Source organism: Eriocheir sinensis, unplaced genomic scaffold (genome assembly GCF_024679095.1).
Source record: "Eriocheir sinensis breed Jianghai 21 unplaced genomic scaffold, ASM2467909v1 Scaffold491, whole genome shotgun sequence".
Classification (NCBI taxonomy): Eukaryota; Metazoa; Arthropoda; class Malacostraca; order Decapoda; family Varunidae; genus Eriocheir; species Eriocheir sinensis.
This window is the reverse complement of record NW_026111822.1, coordinates 279,528-299,619: the sequence shown is the minus strand read 5'-3', so window position 1 is coordinate 299,619 and position 20,092 is coordinate 279,528. Positions and strand designations below refer to the sequence as shown.

General features: G+C 46.5%; 2 protein-coding genes across 3 annotated transcripts in view; one reads left to right on the top strand and one right to left on the bottom strand.

Annotated features, from left to right (window-relative positions):
* LOC126992583 (inositol oxygenase-like) overlaps positions 1 to 13,052 on the bottom strand; it is a 22,410-nt gene extending 9,358 nt beyond the window's left edge. The window contains exon 1 of the mRNA XM_050851394.1: positions 12,949 to 13,052. Within this exon, the coding sequence (XP_050707351.1) occupies positions 12,949 to 12,951 (3 nt within the window). The 5' untranslated portion in view covers positions 12,952 to 13,052. The remainder of the gene's footprint in view (positions 1 to 12,948) is intronic.
* On the top strand, positions 11,018 to 20,092 carry LOC126992582 (inositol 2-dehydrogenase-like). 2 transcript variants are annotated; one of them, XM_050851392.1, is made up of 9 exons: positions 11,018 to 11,172; positions 13,233 to 13,329; positions 14,083 to 14,189; positions 14,852 to 15,014; positions 16,239 to 16,386; positions 16,823 to 16,982; positions 17,418 to 17,641; positions 18,539 to 18,704; positions 19,843 to 20,092. In XM_050851392.1, exons 2-9 carry the CDS (start codon positions 13,244 to 13,246, stop codon positions 19,950 to 19,952), a joined length of 1,164 nt encoding a protein of 387 aa, XP_050707349.1. In that variant the 5' UTR covers positions 11,018 to 11,172; positions 13,233 to 13,243; the 3' UTR covers positions 19,953 to 20,092. The 2 variants fall into 2 exon arrangements, with proteins under 2 accessions (XP_050707349.1, XP_050707348.1); XM_050851391.1 differs by lacking the exon at positions 11,018 to 11,172 and adding an exon at positions 11,407 to 11,638.

The window sequence follows — 20,092 nt, the reverse complement described above, 5'->3', positions numbered from 1 at the left end:
CTCAAAGAAATAAAAGACATGCGTACGAATTAAACAACGTTCTCACCACCCCAAAACAGCAGCAGAAACAACAACAACAACAACAACAACAAACAAACAACAACAACGACAACAACAATAATGATAGGCATACCAACGCAGTAAAAATAACAGGCATGTACAGTAAAAAAAAAAATAATAATAATGCCAAGAGAAGGAAAGTTGAAATGTAAACTGGAATGTAGACTAAATGAAAACTGGAATGTAAACTGGAATGAAAAACTGATAAGAAAAATTATGGGCATTTAAACGCAGTAAAAATAAAAAAAAAATAAAAAATGACACGAGGGCGAAGCGTCAACTGAAGAAAACAAACAAACAAACAAACATGTAGCAGACAAATTGTGGGTCATCAAAACACAAACAAACACAAACACAAACAAAAAATATCGCAATAACCTTACAAGTTAAACACAAACAATAATAGAAGGTTACGTTAAACTCTCAAAGCCTGGGTGTCATATGTATAATTATCACACAACAAACAGGAATGTGAAGATGGAGGAAAAAGTTGACGACCTAACCGACAATAAAAAGCAATCAATATGAAGGCCAACAGATCGAGCCTACCTCTCCCTCTACGAAAATAAAAACCAATCTACATATACTACTCAATTCTAAACAACAACAACACTAAACACGAGTCAGGTACAACAACAAAAAGAAACTCGATCGAACATTATCAGCGCAACGCAAAATCCACAAATATCAAATCCACGTTCTCTTCAACTCGCACGTGTAAACAAATTTAGGAGGATCTTTGAACTTTACTCGCGGCCCTTTTTGCTGTGTGGGTTCGTATCCCAGTAAGGCGGCGGTGAGGTGAGCCGCTTCTTCATGTCAACCTTCCTTTTATGGCTGCGAGTGATGACCGACGCAGATTCATTCAAACCGTAAGGAATTGGATTGGAGAGGAGGAGAGAGAGAGGGAAAGCGGAGGAGGAGGAAAAGAAGAAATGTAAAAGACGAGGAAGAAGAAAAGAAAAGGAAGAATAAAGAGAAGAATGAGAAAAAAAGAAGAAACGTAGAAAATGGAAAACGGTGCATATGAAGTCGAAAAGAGAAGACAAACGAGGAACAAGATAAGAAAGAATAGAATAAAGGAAAGATTAAAAAGAAGAAGAAACGTAGGAGAAGGAAAACATGCGATAGGGAGAAGAAAAGAGAAGACACACAAGGAAGAATAAAAGAACTGAACTGGAGAGAAGGAGGAAACAGATGCGGAGGAGAAAGAGAGAAGAAATGTAGAAGGAAAACAGAAGATAAGAGAAAAACAGAGAACAGACGAGGGAGAAGAAAAGAAAACGAAGAAAAGAAAAGGAGAAAATGAAGAAGAAACGTTGATGACGGAAAACAAGGGATGAGAGGAAAACAGAGAACGGGCGAGGGAGAGGAAAAGAAAACGAAGAAAAGGAGAAAATGAAGAGGAAACGTTGATGACGGAAAACAAGCGATGAGATGAAGAAAAAATAAGACTGACGAAGAAAAAAAGAAAAACTTCCACGACTAATCACACTAGCAAGACTTGATACGGAATTCAGTATGCACAAACCATCTTGACTCAGTTTCCCTCCGGCGACACACTCTCCCCTGAGTTTTATTGTCGAGAAAAAGTCTAACTCCTGATCTCTGGCGTGTCCTGACCCCAAGCCTTATTTGGACTAAGAAAAAAGTTAGATTAATTAAATAGCGAGTCAGTCTTTGAAAACACCGAAAAAACAACACTCCTCACTTATCTCCCAGGGTTAGCGACGCCTCAGCTGCCGCAGACGACACGCCGCGCCTCCCCTGGACGTCCTTATCTCCGCAGAACAAAACCGGCGGGACCTTAACAAGAGGCGCTCAGCTGGTAACGTAATCTCACTTCTGAATGGTCAGCGCGGTGGTGACGTAAGCTTCTGATTGGCCAATGAGAAGACCGCGCTCATTCTGCCTCGCGTTCCTGTAGCTTTCACATCCAGTCGATAAATTCCCAATGTGTGAAAATGAATAAAAACACTAAAATACGAAAAAAAAGAGAAAAATAAGCAAGTAAATGAACGTATGTATGTAGTTTTGCAGGGTGAGTTCTGGCAACCGTCGTCCCTGATGTATGCTTGAATTAATAGGTGAATGTTTAATAAAGAATGAAAGAAAGCATGAAGTATAAACGATTGGCTTATTAAAATGTTTCCTAAAGAATATGCGACTTGCGCTCTCTCTCTCTCTCTCTCTCTCTCTCTCTCTCTCTCTCTCTCTCTCTCTCTCTCTCTCTCTCTCTCTCTCTCATCTTTCTCTTTCTTTATTTTTCCTCTTCTCTTCATTTTTTTCTCTTTTCTCTTGAATTTACTCTTCTGTTCCTCCTTTCTTCTTCTGTTCCTTCTTTCTTCTTCTCTTTCTTCTCCTTCCTCTTCTTCTTCTTCTTCTTTTTGCAACCTTTAGCGCCGCCAGGCTTCTTAGAGGGTCTATGGTGGTCGGGTGTTAGTGGCACGGGGGACTCTTATTTCCTTGCTTCTGTGATATGTTATACTCACGCCTGGCTCGTGCTGCCCCGCGGTGGTCCCCTTGAGTGACGCCGTTGAAGCAAGGGCTGATAAAGGAACATCTGGACAAAAAACAACATACTGGCCGATAGTGAACGAAAAAAAAAAAAAATACACGAATTCATAAATCAATATATAGATGAGTATATTAACAAGCAAGGCATTTCGTCATCATACAAAGATTAAACCTCACCTGACAGCAAGAGGGGGCGGGGGGGGGACAGGAGGGGGCAGGAGCCAGGGGCGGTGCGGGGGCGGTGCGGGGGGGGCGGGAAAGCTGGACGGGGCCAATACACATGCACACACACACACACACACACACACACAGCACTTGCTCATGTCGGGAGGGTACCTGCTGGCGATTACGATTCCAACAGGTGATCAGGTCATGATGAATCACACACACACACACACACACACACACACACACACCAACCGGCTGTGTCATGTGAACTTAGTGAAATTCTCCTCCTGCTGCTCCCTAAGACACGCGATTCACTCCAGGTTTCCACGTACCAACAAACTCGTTTTTCTCCCAGTTACGCAAGACGGCGATGAACCTTCTTGTCCTTTTTATTACTTCCACTTTTTCACCGATAAACCTATTTCTTTGTTCTTTATGTAATCGATTCCAGTGAGGAGTTCAAAGGTAATTTTCGTGAAACCAAATTGTTGAGTCCGTTTTGGCGTTGGCTCCCACGGGTCCATTTCTCCCCTCTGCTCTGCCACACAGTCCCAACACCTATTTTTTCCTCTGATATGTTACCTATAGCTTACATATGAGAGGAGGAGATAGGTGTTGGGACTGTGTGGCAGAGCAGAGGGGAGGAAAGGACCCGCGGGAGCCTACGCCAGACCGGCCTCGATATATTTGGAAGACTATAATCGCGTCCTAAACTGCAGATTGTAGTGTGCTGTAGCTCGGATTGTAGTGCAACTCTAGTATACAGACGTAACTGAGTGTGGCTTGAATACACTTGAGTCCTATCCTAAGGTCAGAGCTTCGACTTGGTATACCTTCGATATGCCGGCATCATCACCTCTTCTAGAATCTCTAACTTCTCTCTATAAACCTTTTTTCCTTCTTTGGTTCTAGTGCTAAGATCAAAGGTATTAAGGGCCGCTTTCACAGTCACTCTGTTTGTTTTGATCGTTACCAATGGCGGGGATCGACGCTATAATTTTCCACGTGAAACTGGTCTATGGGGTAGTGGGGGCTGCAGAGGAAACGAGAGGTGTTGAGAGTGTGTGGTAAGGTGCGGGGCTAGGCTAACACCTCAGCCGCCACTACCCCATCGGCCAGTTTAACGTATAAATCGCCCCCTTTGGTAACGATGAAAACAAACAAAACGACTGTGTAAGCGGCCCTAAATTCTCCCGTTCGGTGTTTCCTTAATTAAAGAGCTTCTTGCATCCCTTGTATCTTGTATCGACGCTGGATGGGAAGAAAACATCAATCTTGGGACGCATCACGAGACTGAGATTCATGAAGGTAGACGTAATGTGAGATGGACCTTGGCGCCTAACATAACATTTTACGATTTTTTTGGGGACGGAAGGGAAACGCCACCACAGAGAGTTTCTTATGTGAACTTGCCATCGACACGAGAACGGCACCGTATTTTTTTTTTACAACAAAGGAGACAGCTCAAGGGTACACAAAAAAGGAAACAATAATAAAAAAAAGCCCGCTACTCGCTGCTCCTACAAAAAAGAATCAAAAGAGGTGGCCGAAAGAGAGGTCAATTTCGGGAGGAGAGGTGTCCTGATACCCCATCCCCATCACGCCATTACAGTCATTACAAAGCCCCTCTACCCATCCCAAAAAACTCGTGCGAGCCTTGACCCATACTATAACCCAAAGAGGACTCGCAAGGGATACGCCTCCCATCACTTCCTGTCCCACTTCCATATCTGTCACACATCCGGTCCCCAAACAAGGCCCGTATCGCTAAACATTTCGTCGCCCAAGTTCACATATTTGACAAGGCTTTCGTAGGAGTTGTGGGCATTTCCAGGAGTACTTGTATGACCCTGGTGCTAGATTGACCCTTCTTCTATACCATGAACCTAAGAAAACACTCATCAGAACCCAATTGCCCCCCTCTTTGACCTCCAGGAGTAGTTGTATGACCCTGGTGCTAGATTGACCCTTCTTCTATACCATGAACCTGAAGAAACACTCATCAGAACCCAATTGCCCCCCTCTTTGACCTCCAGGAGTAGTTGTATGACCCTGGTGCTAGATTGACCCTTCTTCTATACCATGAACCTAAGGAAACACTCATCAGAACCCAATTGCCCCCCTCTTTGACCTCCAGGAGTAGTCGTATGACCCTGGTGCTAGATTGACCCTTCTTATAATACCGACCTATTATGATGATCGGTTTTATAAGACAGTTTCGCTCCTCACAACAACTATTTCTAAAGGTCAAAGAGGGGACCAATCGGGTTCTAATCAGTGTTTCTTTAGGTTCACCGTACAGAGGAAGGGTCAATCTACCACCAGGGTCATAAAACTACTCCTGGAAATGCCCATAACTCCTACGAAAGCCTTGTCAAATATGTGAATTTTGGCGACGAAATGTCTAGAAATACGGCCCAGCACTCTCCACTCGGTCTGTTTTACATTGTCCTTCAGCTGTTTTTAAATTCCTCTATATCAACGTTCCTCATCTCTCCTCGACGTGTTTTCCATTATTTTCCACGGCGTGTCTTGGTTCCTCAGGGTCGGGGCGCGGGTTCCCACACCACTTTATCCCGATGTAATTACCCGCAGCTCTGTTCTCTCTTCTTTCTCCATTCGTGAACAGCTGGCAAGGTTACACAATAGTAGAGAAGCTAAGTTAATGTTATAGAAGACGAGGGAGCGAGGAGGTGGAGTGAGTGAGTGAAGGGAAAGAATGAGGGATGTGGAGGGACGTGAGGGAATGTAGAGGCAGTGATGGGATTCATACAAGGCAAGGATCATGCACAAACTGTCCCTTAACCTTAGTACCAGCGGGTAGGAAGGAGTGTGGGAAGATTGAGGGGGTATAGATCCAACTCGGGTTTATCTATTACCCTCGCGAGCACGTTGCAAGCTCAGGATGGCGCTGAGTCGTGTTTTGAGGCACCTTATTCAGTATTAACCTGTTTACTGACGGTGGTGTTCGGTCGAGCCCAGGTTAAGAGCCACTGGTCTAGAGGAAGGAGAAGGAGGAGTGAGCTTTTGCAATCAACGAATGATGAAAAATAAAAATAATAGCATACGGAGGCAGAGCTGGCGGGACAAGACAAACAGCTTAATGACGTGAGTGCAGCTTTGAGCAACAGGGAAATTTAATCGTGGAGAGCGAGGGTAAGCGAGGGACGAAGGAGAGATGAGGGAGGCGCACCAGTATAAGCAGGGAGACTAATGAGGCGATGCTTGTCAGTTGCACGACTTCGCCTCACCAGCATAATAAACAACGATTATAAACATATGTATAGTCCTCATAGCCGCAAGTCAGCACCCCGGTTAATTCCTGTCCAAAGGGGAGATCGAAGAGCTGCTATCCGCCGATCCGAGGGCCTGGTAACAACCGGTGTGGTGGAGACGAGTAGTTGTAGTGAGTTAATTTAGAGATGTGTATGAAGGTGAGGATGAAAGGGAATAAGATGACGTGGCGTGGGAAGAAGATGAGCAAGGAAGGTGAAAAAATAGGTAACGTGAAACAGAATTAAGAGAACGACAGGTGAAAGAGGAACGTAAAGGGATAAAAAAGTGGTATTTCAGAGATAGAATACAAGACGAACGGGATAACGCACTGAAGAGAGAGGGGGAAACAGAGGCGAGGAAGCGCAGAGGTGGATATGTGAACGGAGGGGATGAGATTCGAACCAATATGAGGAGAATGAAAAAGGAGACGATGTTTTGCGAGAGGGAGCGACTTCAAGAGAGGGGACAAGACTGAAGAGGCGGCTTGAAGAGAGGGGATAGGAAAGATGCAGTGAAGAGAGGGGGGGTAGGACTGAAGAGGGTGTTTGAAGAGAGGGATAAGAAAACTGCAGTGACGAGAGGGAGCGATTTGAAGAGAGGGATAAGAGGGAGCGATCTTAAGAGAGGGGGTAGGAGATAAGGTTCAGCTGACGAGAACATAAGAACACAAGAACATAAGAACGTAAGGAGTCTGCAAGAGGCCGGTTAAGATAAGAGAGAGAGGCAGGGAAAGGAAGACACCATTTCCAGCGTTTTGTTTATCTCGGTTTGACCTTCGCAGCCTCCAGCCCCTCACCCTTCCAGTACCCTTGACCACTCCCCGCGAATCCCCTGCAGAGCTTCCCCAAGACTCACCCCCCTCAACCTCCTACCCTCTGGCGTCCCTTCCCCTGGATACAGAAGGTGGGCAGGGTTGGCCATAGGGTAGGGCAGGGAACATACCGTGTTAATTATATCAGAACAGTTGGATAAGAGACTGGGAAGGAGAGGGGGGACTGGGCAGGATGGAGGAAGCCAATGAGGAGGAGACGGAGGATGGAGGAGACGGGACAGCCTGAGAACCTAAGGGAGGGGGGGGGGGGGGTTGAGGAGCAGTGGAAGGAGGGGTTCAGAGTGTGGGAAGGCGGCTCAACGCGCAGTGGGACAGGTGGAGGTCCGCCGCCGCCACGTTGGAGGAGGCTGGAAAACAGTTTACTTGAGTTTACGTAAGAGAGATAAAGAAAGGTCACGATAGGGGAGAGAGAGAGAGAGAGAGAGAGAGAGAGAGAGAGAGAGAGAGAGAGAGAGAGAGAGAGAGAGAGAGAGAGAGAGAGAGAGAGAGAGAGAGAGAGAGAGAGAGAGAGAGAGAGAATCTTTGCCTCCCTGTTCCACGTAGTTCCCCGGCCACCTTAACGTTGTCCTTTCCGCCTCTCTCCGCATAATGAAGAGGGGAGGGAGGGGTGTCAGGCCAGGCCCCAACCTTCACTGTCACCCCGGTAAAGCATCGGACCATTCCCGCCTCCATCTGGCTCCGTGTCTTTGGAACTCATCACAGGCTTGTTGTCACATCACTTGAGGGTGAATTGAAGGGAAATTGAATACCACACTTTGGGTTTCGGATCCACGTCAATGATTTAGGATTAGTTTGTTGACTGATAAATGCGAGAGGAGGATGGGCGGGACTCAGCACCTTTGTGAGTTGTGGACAGCGTTGCCAAATTGTCGTACTCTGAGCACTGGGTTTATCCTTTTTAGGCTTGAAGACCGTCGTAACCACACAAACAACGATAGAAAATTAAAGTTATCGTTGAAACTGTTAAAGAGTGATGGTTTTCGCTCTCTTTTGCTAGAGTTATCGGTCAGAAACTAGGAAAATGCAATGCGCTGAGTACGATAATTTGGAAACGCTGGGGTGAGCTGGCCTGAAGCGAACTGGTGTGAATCTCGCTTGCACTGTATGGGAGAGGAATTCCACGGTGCATAAGAACAGGCCATTATGTCGACCACACCGCAGACATGATCCGGCGGACGTTGTCTTATTTGTTTGTGAAGTCAGTCATTCCAGTGCCGCGGTGTTCGCCACGCTGGCCGCACGTGCTGTAGGGGCGGCGAGGGAGCGCGGTGAAGTGTTTCATAAGTACCAGTGAGAATCGGTGAGGTGCTGCAGGTGTTGTCAAGAGACGTTGCGTAACACCTGTTGATGAAAACAAAGTATTGGCTCATTATTAACCGTCGCCTCTTGCTGCCCCTCAGGCCGGGGAGGGGGGGTGGGGGTGGGGGAGGCACGGTGCGGGAAGCGCGACCCAATGCAAACAGCTGATGAGCGGCGGTTATCACGTCTGATAAAGTTGCCCACGCGGCGAGGACGCGGGGATGAGGCGTCACGTGATACCTGACTCAAGTGACTGTAGGAGCGGACGCACGCATTCAGCCGCACGCGCCCGCGCACACATACACAAACATACACAAAAAATCACATGCGCACACACACACACACACACACACCTTAAGAGACCTACTCCCACCCACCCTCCCTTCCCCCACAAGACCCACAAGACACCACAATATTCTAGTCCCTGTCAGAGCTCGGACGGACAAATATCGGCTAAGCGTGATACCGACACTTGCGAGGGGCATTAATTAATCAACACCACCATGATCACATGACGCCTCCATCCCAACACACACACACACACACACACACACACACACACACACACACACACATCACCCTTCCCCACCTCCCCCATAACTCATCACATAAACTCATTGTATTGTATTTTTTGTGTATTTTCAGCCTTATGGTTGCCAACAAGTGAATAAACCATTTATTATTATTAATATTATCTATAACATTAATACCCTAAGGGCTGAGGGTTTGTAAGTGAGATTTGAGGCACTTAAACCCATCGTAGTAACACCAAATTTTGACCTATCGCCGCGGATTTGGCCGAAGTTTATTCATTTTTTTTTTGCACTTTGGGACGTATTTTTAAGACATTTCGTCGCCCAAGTTCACATATTTGACATGGCTTTCGTAGGAGCTGTAGGCCTTTCCAGGGGTAGTTTTATGACCCTGGTGGTAGTTTGACCCTTCTTCTGTGCCATGAACCTTAAAAAACACTCATGAAAAACAGATTGATCCCCTCTTTGACCTTTAGAAATAGTTGATGCGAGAAGCGATGGTGTCTTAAAATACAGCCCTTAAACCCATCGAAGCAATACCAAATTTTGACCTATCGCCGCGGATTTGGCTAAAGTTTATTCAGTTTTTTTTTGCACTTAATCCCATCGAGGCAACACCAAATTTTGACCTATCGCCGCGGATTTGGCTAAAGTTTATTCAGTTTTTTTTTGCACTTAATCCCATCGAGGCAACACCAAATTTTGACCTATCGCCGCGGATTTGGCCGAAGTTTATTCAGTTTATGTTTGTTAAGCGATATAGCTCCTATTTAAAGTGAAAACGGTAATTTATTCTCCAATTTCGGGCAAGAGGGACGTTTTTGCTGAGGGGGAGTATTGTAGCGGGCTTCACTACAATTATTATTATTATTATTATTATTATTATTATTATTATTATTATTATTATTATTATTATTATTACATAAAACATCACCACATTGTTCTGCCGCTTCTTATAAGTTAAAATAAAATCGAGTGGTCATTTTTCAGGTACCCTGCGGGCCTCTTCGCCAGCTCCCTCGCCGCCTGTACTGTTTGCATGTTACGGCGCATTCAGTGAACACAACCGTGCGGTGATTTCGTGCTGATGGGGCGTGGAGGGCTTGGCCGCGCCCCTCGTGCTGCCCCCCCGGCGTGGTCAGCGGGCGACGGAGGCTCCTGAAGGAAGCTCCCGCATATGCTGGTCGCGTATGTCGTCCTGATCCATGAGTCGCCCGCTCCTCTTCCCTTTCCGAGGGCAAGCAGGACCTATTTCTCTTCATTGTTCAGCTGAGTAAATCCTTTGACCTGACACCTCTCTGGGAGCGCTGGGTGGACACTGGCGACCTGGTGTGGCTTGCATTTTCATTACGCTGGAATTCATATCAGGAGGCTATGGCGACGAAGACCTCGGATGATAAGCGTCTTAGAAGATTGTGTAATCGTTTATTTATTATTTTTTTTTTTTACGTGAACACCTATAGCGCCGGTAGGCTTTCCTGAGGGCCCTGGATGGTAGTCGGCCCCAGCCCGTCATGGCGCAGGCAAGTGTTTATAGTGGCGCCATCTTCTCTTGGCTCATGCTGCCCCCCGGAACTCGTTCTTGATTCACTTGGACGGTTTCCTCTAGAATCCGGGTTGATGGGTGGTCTTCAGGACAGCATGTGGGTACTTTTAAGCCACTCGGCGGTGACTGAAAAATCCGAGGTGGTAGCGTGGGGATTCGAACCCGCGTCGTCAATCACGCGGTGAATGTGGGCCCAGCACGCTACCACTCAGCCACCGCCTACCCTACTTTATGGATGCTTAATCTCTACCGACCTGATGGTGTATGTTCAAATGCAACACTTGATATTCAGTTTAATTGCTTTTTAGCCTGTAATTGTAAATGGATACTTTCATTTCGAGGGTAGCCTACTGCCGCCCGTGATGGGACTCAGACATTCGTGGGGTCGTTGTCCCGAGTTGTGGCGCCAAGTGGGTACAGCTCCGCGTTAGGGCGACCGCACAGGAACACAGCATCCAAAAGCAAATAACTAAACAAATTAAACCAGCAGTCTGATTGTAGAGACTCCCTTTCTCCTCCTTGGATCAGGTTCCGGCCGGGGGCTCAGATGTACTGTTAGTTAAGTGTTCCTTTAAGAAAACATCCAGGAGTTACTGACGTTGGTCTTCAGACAGCATATACAGCTGTCGCATATAACAGCTACAAAAAGGCCATCAGGTGGGCGGGGTGAGGAATATAATAAGGAGGGGGCAGGATATTAGAGGTTGTAGGGAGTTGAGAAGTTGTGGTGGGGGGTTGGAGGGGATGGGTGGGGCCATGCATATGGCACGGAAGGGAGGTGCAAGGCGACTGCTGTGTTTCACAGGCCCACATTATGTGTGACGAGGCCAGACGCCACACACCGCTCGCCGCAGTGACCAGCCACTTTTCACGCCGCACAAGTCTGCTCCTCGACACTCAGAGCCGAACATAAGTCCACGATCCTGCCCGGCGACGTTCAGGTAAGGTGCCGAGCAACATAAACAATTCAACAGAACAGTAATGCGCCTTGAGGCACTCCGTCGAGGGCCACGTAGCCACGGCTGGCTGAGGGGAAAGTTAAGGCTGTGGACCAGGCCTGAGAGTGTGTGCAGCCGCTGGGAAAACACGAACCTGGGGAAGCTGCTAATCAGTCTTTTTTTTTTTTTTTTTTTACATCTGGCCTATAGCGCCGGTAGGCTATTACATTGGGGCCTGATGGTCGGCCCGGGCCCGTCATGGCGCAGGCAATTGTTTATAGTGGCGCCATTATTACTGGCTCATGGTGCCCCCCGGAGATCATTCTTGATTTCACTTGCGCTGCACAGCTTCTTCTAGAGTTCGGGTTGCTGGGTGGTCTTCGGGACAGCATGTGGGCAGTCTTAGGCCACTCGGAGGTCAGGCGCAGCTATGCTCGGCTATGCCACAGCTTTGCCGTCATTTTTAAAGGTTATATTTTCTTCCATATATTTATAATTTTCCTTCCTTTTATGTTCGATGTAAAGCTACCTAATATTTATATAACTCAGTTTTCAAATAATACAAATAGCCTATAAAGATATGCACATCACGCCATTCTTGGACAAGGTGAATACATCCACTCAGTGCTCGAACAGCCTGAAGCTCTACGTGTGGGCGAGGCAGCGGTAGAATCCGTATATGAAATTTGACAAGTGCATGTATGGCTTAATGTATACTCACGTCACTTCAAGACGGATAATTGCCCGCCGGCCAGGAGCTCACTGCACCTGCGAGCAATTATCCGTCTTGAGGTGACACGAGTATAGATTAAGCCAGCTGTCAAATTTCATATACGGATTCTGTCGCTGCTCCCACCACTCGCTCCCTGCCCTTGCACTTAGCGGACTTTTTTTGTTGCTTTTTGTTTTTTGCCCTTGAGCTGCCTCCCTTGCTGTTGAAAAAAAGAAGAAAAAAAAGAAAAACCACCGGACGTCTGCTTTCAGCCTCACCGTTAAGACGCCTCTTTATAGGCCATTTTTTCCAAGGTGAATATTTTGACTTTCATTATCTGCATGTTTCTTGTTTTGTCCACGGAACTCACAAAATACTTGAGATGATAAATGGATACTTCCTATTACCTTAACGCTAACATTTTCCGCCACATTGCTGATATAATGAAGGCCGGTAATTCTCCCACAGAGTTATGTAAATCAATAGCCTGCAAGGATGATGACATTCAGTAATAATAATAATAATAATAATAATAATAATAATAATAATAATAATAATAATAGTAATAATAATAATAATAATAATAATAATAATAATAATAATAATAATAATAATAATAATAATAATAATAATAATAATAATAATAATAATAATAATAATAATAATAATAATAATAATAATAATAATAATAATAATAATAATAATAATGATAACACTGATATTAGTGATGATGGTGTTTATAATGACATACTCATTCTTATGAAGCTTCTACGTCTGCCAATGATAAGGCTGAAAAATATTTTGTTGATAAAGATGATGATGATGATGATGATGGTGGTGGCGATGATGATGATAGAGATGATGATAGTGATGTTGATGTAATGATGAGGATGATGGCAAAGATGATGGCGAAGATAATGATGAACAAGACACAATCATCATTATAGCGCTACATTTACTGACTATAAAAGATTATAACGATGAGATCTACACCATCACAATCATCATACATATTTAAGACGATTCTCATATCACCATCATCACCACCACCACCACCACCACCATACCATCGATAACTCTTATGGCCACGACAGATCCACCTTCCACTGGCCACAATCACAGAGACCGAGAGACAAACAAACAGCTAACTCAGAGGTATGACAAGGGGTGGAAGCATTTATACGTACGAGACAAGGAACACTGCCTCTCTCGCTTAGCTTATCACCCTCCCCACCAACAGCTGACGGAGTGGATGGGCGATAGGAAGTGAAAAAACACTATACACGGCAGACAAGCAGGGGCCACGCAGTGTTGCCATTCTAGACTGATTTAACGCCTTTTCCGTCCACAGGTTTAGCAGCCATGGCGACGGTTAAGTTCGCGGAGACGACGTCCCCGTACAATTGCGGGAAGCAGGTTGCCCACGTCACCGACTACAAGCATCAGGGGTAAGCAGGGAACCCTCATTACTTAAGTTTTGGTGTTGGTGCTATTGTTGTTGTTATCGTTATTGTGACTTGTGCTTCAATGATCTCCTTCGTGGGATGGTCTTTCTTCTTTCCCACTGGTCAGTCTGTCAGCGCTTGATGGGATGGATCTCCTAGTTTCCTGGTCTGTCTGTTACTCCTTCTGTGCTTCAATGATCTCCTTCGTGGGATGATCTTTCTTCTTTCCCACTGGTCAGTCTGTCAGCGCTTTCCATCATCCAATTTCTCCACAATTTTGGTAGCCAGAGATGCTTTATGAAGGCATGGGTCGCAGATCCAATTAATTTTAGGTATATTCTTCTGCTCAATTCTAGACAAGTGAGCACATTTCACTTGACACCATTTAGGACACAAACAGCATCCAATCCTCAACGTAACACAAATCCCTTACGCCCCTGGCCTTGCACTCTCCGCACGGCGCAAGACAACACACGTCCGCTCAGCTCCACGACTCACTCTTTTCTTCCGTCTGTTCGCCACTGCTAACGCCTGTCTTTTTCTCCCTTATCTATCCGTCACATCTCCTCTGTCTCTCTGCTTCTGCTCTATCTCTCTGTTTCTCCTGCTGTCTCTCTGTTTCTTCTGCTCATGTATCTGTTTCTTCTGTCTTTTTCTTCTGTCGCTCTTTTTTCTGCTGTCTCTGTTTCTCCTTCTCTTTCCGATTATCTTTTCTGTTCCTCCTCTCCCCTCGCGCTAACAAGGCTGTGGTCGCAGGTACCTCATCGGCGCGGGTCTCACCACAGCCGTCAAGAAGTACAACAACCCCGTGCAGGAGGATCTCAAGGTGGTCAACGTGGCACTCTTCGCTCTCGGCCGCGCAGGTGAGATGTGGCGCGCGATGAACGTTATATACTTCCTTCTGCAGCTCGACACGATGTTACAGATTAGAGAATTGGAACTGGAAGAAGTGCGGTTGAAGGGGAGGGTGGAGGGTGGGTGGAGGGTTGGAAGGGAGGGAGAGTAGAAGATTAGTGTTTGGGGTGGTGAGGGAATGTGTTGGGGGACGGGAGGTGGGGCGGGGGAGTAGAAGGGAGGTAGAGATTAGGTGACGGTGTTGGTGGGGAGAGTGGAGGTCAGAAGGGGTAGGGGGGGATTGGGAGACGGGTGAAGGGGGAGGTGATTGAGGGATTGAAGTAGAATAATTATAACTCTTAGGGAACACCACTGGTCATTTCGATGTGACAGACACGCACAGTCACACACACACACACACACACACACACACACACACACACACACACAAAACTAACATACACAAAACGCGAACACATCAAAAACACATTAAAAAAAATCATCCGCATAAATTTTAATATGCTAGGAAAAAAAAAAAAAAATAAAAAAATAACACCAATCTGAAAACAATACCATCATTTCTACCGAGGCTGCTAAATACGGCAAGTCAAGCAACACTGCGGCAGAAATTAAGAGGTTGAACAGTCTGCAGAGAGCCTTGCCTGACCGCCCTTCTGCAATCCCTCCCCAGGCTCCATCCACCTCAACAACATCATGAGCAGCCAGCGGACGAATCTCAAGTACATCGTGGAGCCCGACACGAAGAAGCTGCAGAAGGTCGGCGACGAGTGGCGGCTCTCCAAGGACCAGTTGCTGTCCCCCGAGCAGGACGAGATCGTCTTCAAGGACCCAAGGTTAGCGCTCTGTGATGCTACTGCTGCACGAGAGTCCTCTAATGATACAAAATTAGCTTCCAAAATGACTCCAGGTGAGCTCTATCATGCCTCCCGGTGAAAGATCCCGAACCGAAAGAAACTCTACGTAAATTTCACGCCGACCTCACTGACGTAAAGTCTTAGGGCTGCATCACTAAAGATTTCAACACACAGGCACACACATTTGACAAGGCTTTCGTAGGAGTTGTGGGCATTTCCAGGGGTAGTTTTGTGACCCTGGCGGTAGTGTGAGCCTTCTTCTGTACCACGAACCTAGAAAAACACACATTTGACAAGGCTTTCGTAGGAGTTGTGGGCATTTCCAGGGGTAGTTTTGTGACCCTGGTGGTAGTGTGAGCCTTCTTCTGTACCACGAACCTAGAAAAACACACATTTAACAAGTCTTTCGTAGGAGTTGTGGGCATTTCCAGGGGTAGTTTTGTGACCCTGGTGGTAGTGTGAGCCTTCTTCTGTACCACGAACCTAGAAAAACACACATTTGACAAGGCTTTCGTAGGAGTTGTGGGCATTTCCAGGGGTAGTTTTGTGACCCTGGCGGTAGCGTAATCCTTCTTCTGTACCGTGAACCCTAAAGAAACACTCATTATAGCCCGACTGAGCTCCTTTACGGTCTTTAGCAATGGTTAATGTGAGAGGCGGAAGCGTTTAACAATACCAATCTTAGCATCTTACCGTGCAAAGAAAGATCAAAGAAGCTTAATCTGCATTGGTTGAAAGGGAGTAGATTGCGTGGTGATTTGGCTCAAGTGCTTACTACTCCATTCTTTAAGGGTGCTCTGGTAGATGTAGACTAAAATCTACACTGAAATATCCGTATAAACTTCTGATGTTAAGAAAATAAAGGGATATAAGGTCCTTTAACGCAACGGTGCGAGATTGTCTTACTCAGCCTCTTATATTTACCGACTTCCGACACAAAAACTGTCTCGTGGACCCCAATGAGGAGATCCGCTTATGATTATCGTTAAAATAGTTAATTCCTGATGTTTCTCGGCAATAGTTAGGCGTCAGAAACCGGTAAATACTATGCTCTGAGTACGACAATCTGGCAACGGTGCTTTGACGGGGGGAAAAGCACATACGGAACACGGTGGCTGATTGACTGAGTGGGGTATCGCCATGACGCCGCAACTACCCAGGCTACGAGACACTGTGCTAAGGCCAAGTAACGCCTCCCCACAGCGTGCACGGCATCATTATCGCTACCCCCACCTTCATGCACAAAGGCCTGGTGATGCGCGGGCTCAAGGCGGGCAAGGCTGTGTTCTGTGAGAAGCCTGTTGCCGAGAACTTCGAGGACACTAAACTTTGCTACCAGCTTGCGGAACAGGTGGGTGGGTGGTGTGTCTCCTCTCATATCCCCTCGTTCTGTTTTCCTCCTGCTGTTTTCTTGTTCTTTTTCCTGTTCTTTTCTTGTTCTTTTCTTCTTCTACATCCTGTTTTTCTTCCTGTTCTTGTTTTTCCAGTTTTTTTTCTTTTTGTTCATGTTCTTCTTGACCTTGTTCTTGTTTTTTCCCTTCTCCCTCATTCATATTTTCTTAACCTTCATTATGTTTGTGATTCCTTATAATTATCTCCAATAGTAATCGTCTTTTCATTTCTCTTCCTCTTCCTCCTCCTCCTTCTCCTCCTTCTTTTCCTACTCTTCATCCTCATCCTCATCCTCCTTCTTCCTCACCAACTACTGTTCTTTCTGTCACCATTGTACGCTGATACCTCCTCTTCTTCTCTGTTCTCCGCTTAACCCCCCCCCCCCCCCCCTTCAGGTTGGTCGGCCCTTGCTCTGTGCCTTCAATCGCCGGTTCGACCCCAGCTTCTGCCACTTGCGGGAGGAGGTGCATAAGGGGACAGTGGGTCAGGTACATATGGTCAAGACGGTGGCCAGGGATTCGCCACTCCCTAGCATCGACTACCTCAAGATATCAGGTGTGTGTGTGTGTGTGTGTGTGTGTGTGTGTGTGTGTGTGTGTGTGTGTGTTTCTTTATTTTCTTTCGTCTTCTTTATCGTCTTGTTTTTCATGTTAGTTTTATATTTTTTTTCTCCTAATTAATCTCCTCTTGTCCTCCTCCTCCTCCTCTTTGTTTCTTTATAATGATGTCTCTTAGAAATCACTCTTTGTTTTTATCTATTTTCTTCTTTTTCTTTCTCTGTTTTTTTATCTTCCTCATTTCTCTTTCTTCTTTCTCTTTTCTTTTTCTTCTTTTCTCTTTTCTTTTTTCTCTTTTTCATTTTTCTTTCCCTTCTTCTTCTTCTTCTTCTTCTTCTTGTTGTTTCTTCTTCTCGTCGTCGTCTTCCTCCTCCTCCTCCTCCTCCTCCTCTAAGCAAACACAAAATCACCACTCACTCACAACCCTTCCCAGGCGGCATCTTCCACGACTGCGCAGTTCACGACATCGACCTTACGTGTTGGGTGTTGGGGGAATACCCGACGCACGTGTTCGCCTCCGCCACCACCTTCCTGCCCGAGGTGGCCGCCCTCAACGACCATGACACGGTGGCGTTCACCATGAAGTTCCCGTCGGGGGCTCTCTCCATGACGGACATCAGTCGCAACGCAGCCTACGGATATGACCAACGGCTGGAGGTAGCTCGCTGATGCTGTCTCTATAATCCTCTTTAGTAATACGGATTAAAAATTTGGCACGTCGTGAAATATTTAGAGAAAGCGTTAACCCATCCGCTGCGATTGGTACTGTCTTGGCCTTCACTGGTAGCCTGGTAACATATAGTCCCAGGTCTTTCTCTGCCTCTGTGCTGGATATCTGAGTGTTTCCCATGTGGTACTGGTATGCTGGATATCCCCTCCCAAGATGCAGGACTTTACATTTTTTTCATTGAATTGTAGCAGTCATTTTTTGTTCCATTCCTGTAGCTTGGTGAGGTCTTCTGGTAGGAAATCCGTAGTCAAGGGGTTAAAGATTAAGAAAAGACGACTAGTTTAATATAATGGTGTCAAGGAAATTTGCCCATCTCGTATAACAGTTGAGCTAAGCAAGGAATTATGAATGATCTTAGGCGATTGTGTCGGGTTATGGAGATGTCAGACCTATTTTATTTACCTTAGTTGTGACATACAGCAGGTTAAGACAGAGAGACGGGGAGCAACTAGGATCATGAATTAGGAAGAAGACAAAAGTTGAAGATATGACAGTGACAAATAAGAATGGGAAGTGGACTTAGGCAGGTCAAATGTAGAACTGATAAACGACCAAAACAGCGAAATGGCAAACCAGAAATTATTGAAGGCAAGGCACACAGAGAAGCAGGTGGGGGCATGAGTTTAAAACCTTTGCCGGGGCTGGGTGGAGTATAACATCAGGCAGAGAGGTGAAGATCGTTGGGAAAAGTATATTTGTCATGAAGTCTGGTAAAGATGGCTGACTGCGGATGCTTATGATGATGATGATGTTGGTGATTGGTAATATCGAGTCTTAAGTGCCTTAGGGTTTGATTCTTTCCCATTGAGACACTCTTCCTTCAGGTGTTTGGGCCCAAGGGCATGGTGTCAGCGGGCAACGAGCGGCCCTTCCCGATGACGACGTCCACGGCGCAGGGCGAGACGAGGCCGCCAGTCTACCATTCCTTCCCGTCCCGCTACCACCAAGGCTACATCAGGGAGCTCGACCACTTCTGCGACGTTATTCAGGGTGAGACGGGGCACTTGGAGGGTGAGAGGGGGCACTGAGAGGGTTAGACAAAACGCTTCTTCAGGGTGAGACGAGGCGCTACGAGGCTGAGATGGGGCGTTTCTTTATCAGGGTGAGACGGGGCACTAAGAGGCTGAGACAGGGTGTTTCTTTATCAGGGTGAGACGGGGCACTAAGAGGCTGAGACAGGGTGTTTCTTTATCAGGGTGAGACGGGGCACTAAGAGGTTGAGACAGGGTGTTTCTTTATCAGGGTGAGACGGGGCACTAAGAGGCTGAGACAGGGTGTTTCTTTATCAGGGTGAGACGGGGCACTAAGAGGCTGAGACAGGGTGTTTCTTTATCAGGGTGAGACGGGGCACTAAGAGGCTGAGACAAGGTGTTTCTTTATCAGGGTGAGACGGGGCGACACGACACGATGCACCACACACACGAGGTCGAGTCTTCTTCTCCTTTTGACCTGTAACGCATTGTATCGCTTCTTAGGTTCTCCTCCTCCTCTCGTTCCTCCCTTTTTCTCATTCCCACACTTTCCTTTTCAGTGTTACGTTATTTTCTAACCTGAAAGTCACTTATCTTCACTTATTCAGACATTTGTGCCCTTTTTTCCCAGCACTGCGCGAGGAACACTTTTGTCGCAGCACATTCTCACAGCACCTCAGACTAAGCGTTCACACCCCGTAGAGTCAGCCCGGATTGTCAATATCTCAAATTCCCCATTGCCGGATTATCGTACTCAGAGCATCGTATTTACCGGTTTCTGAGCCACAACAATTGTCAAGAAACACCAGTAATTAACCATTTTATCGATAATTTTATATGAAGCCAGTTTTGGGGGTGAAGGGGACAGTTTTTAGGTCGAAAATCGGCAAACATAAGATGAGGAGTACGACAATCTGGAAACGACGGTCTCGATTTTTCGGTTGCGTTGGTGTGCCTGGAACTCTTACATCATCAAGCTGTTTGTACTTTTGAAAAATATGAAACGTAGACATCTGTAATACTGGATTTTATTTTTTATCATAATCCACGCATCTGCCAGCCACTTCCTGTTCTGCACCATGTTAATTCTAGCCCCGCCCCGCCCCGCCCCGCCGCGCCCCGAGCCATGGTAACCCCACCCCGCTCTGTCTCCGCAGGCCTGGACGACCTCAGCGTAAACGGCGACAACACGCTCAGGGTGTCCACTATCGCCTCGACGCTCGAAAAGTCCGTGGTCTCGGGCAAGATGGAGCGGGTGGTGTACTGAGGCGCCGCGCACCGCCGAGGGAGGCTTACGAGTGGCAGTGATGAGCCTTCGGTCAACTGTGACGAGAATAATCGCAACAGCCTGACTTGTTTGCAAGAAATGTGAAAATAAAAGATAAAAATAAATAAGTGAAGAAGATT

Coding starts and splice junctions, on each gene's coding strand:
- LOC126992582 (XM_050851391.1), top strand. CDS start 11,428: ATGGCGCAGGCAATTGTTTATAGTGGCGCCATTATTACTGGCTCATGG. Junction 16,387..16,822: donor GCTACCAGCTTGCGGAACAG/GTGGGTGGGTGG, acceptor CCCCCCCTTCAG/GTTGGTCGGCCCTTGCTCTG. Junction 18,705..19,842: donor CTTCTGCGACGTTATTCAGG/GTGAGACGGGGC, acceptor CTGTCTCCGCAG/GCCTGGACGACCTCAGCGTA.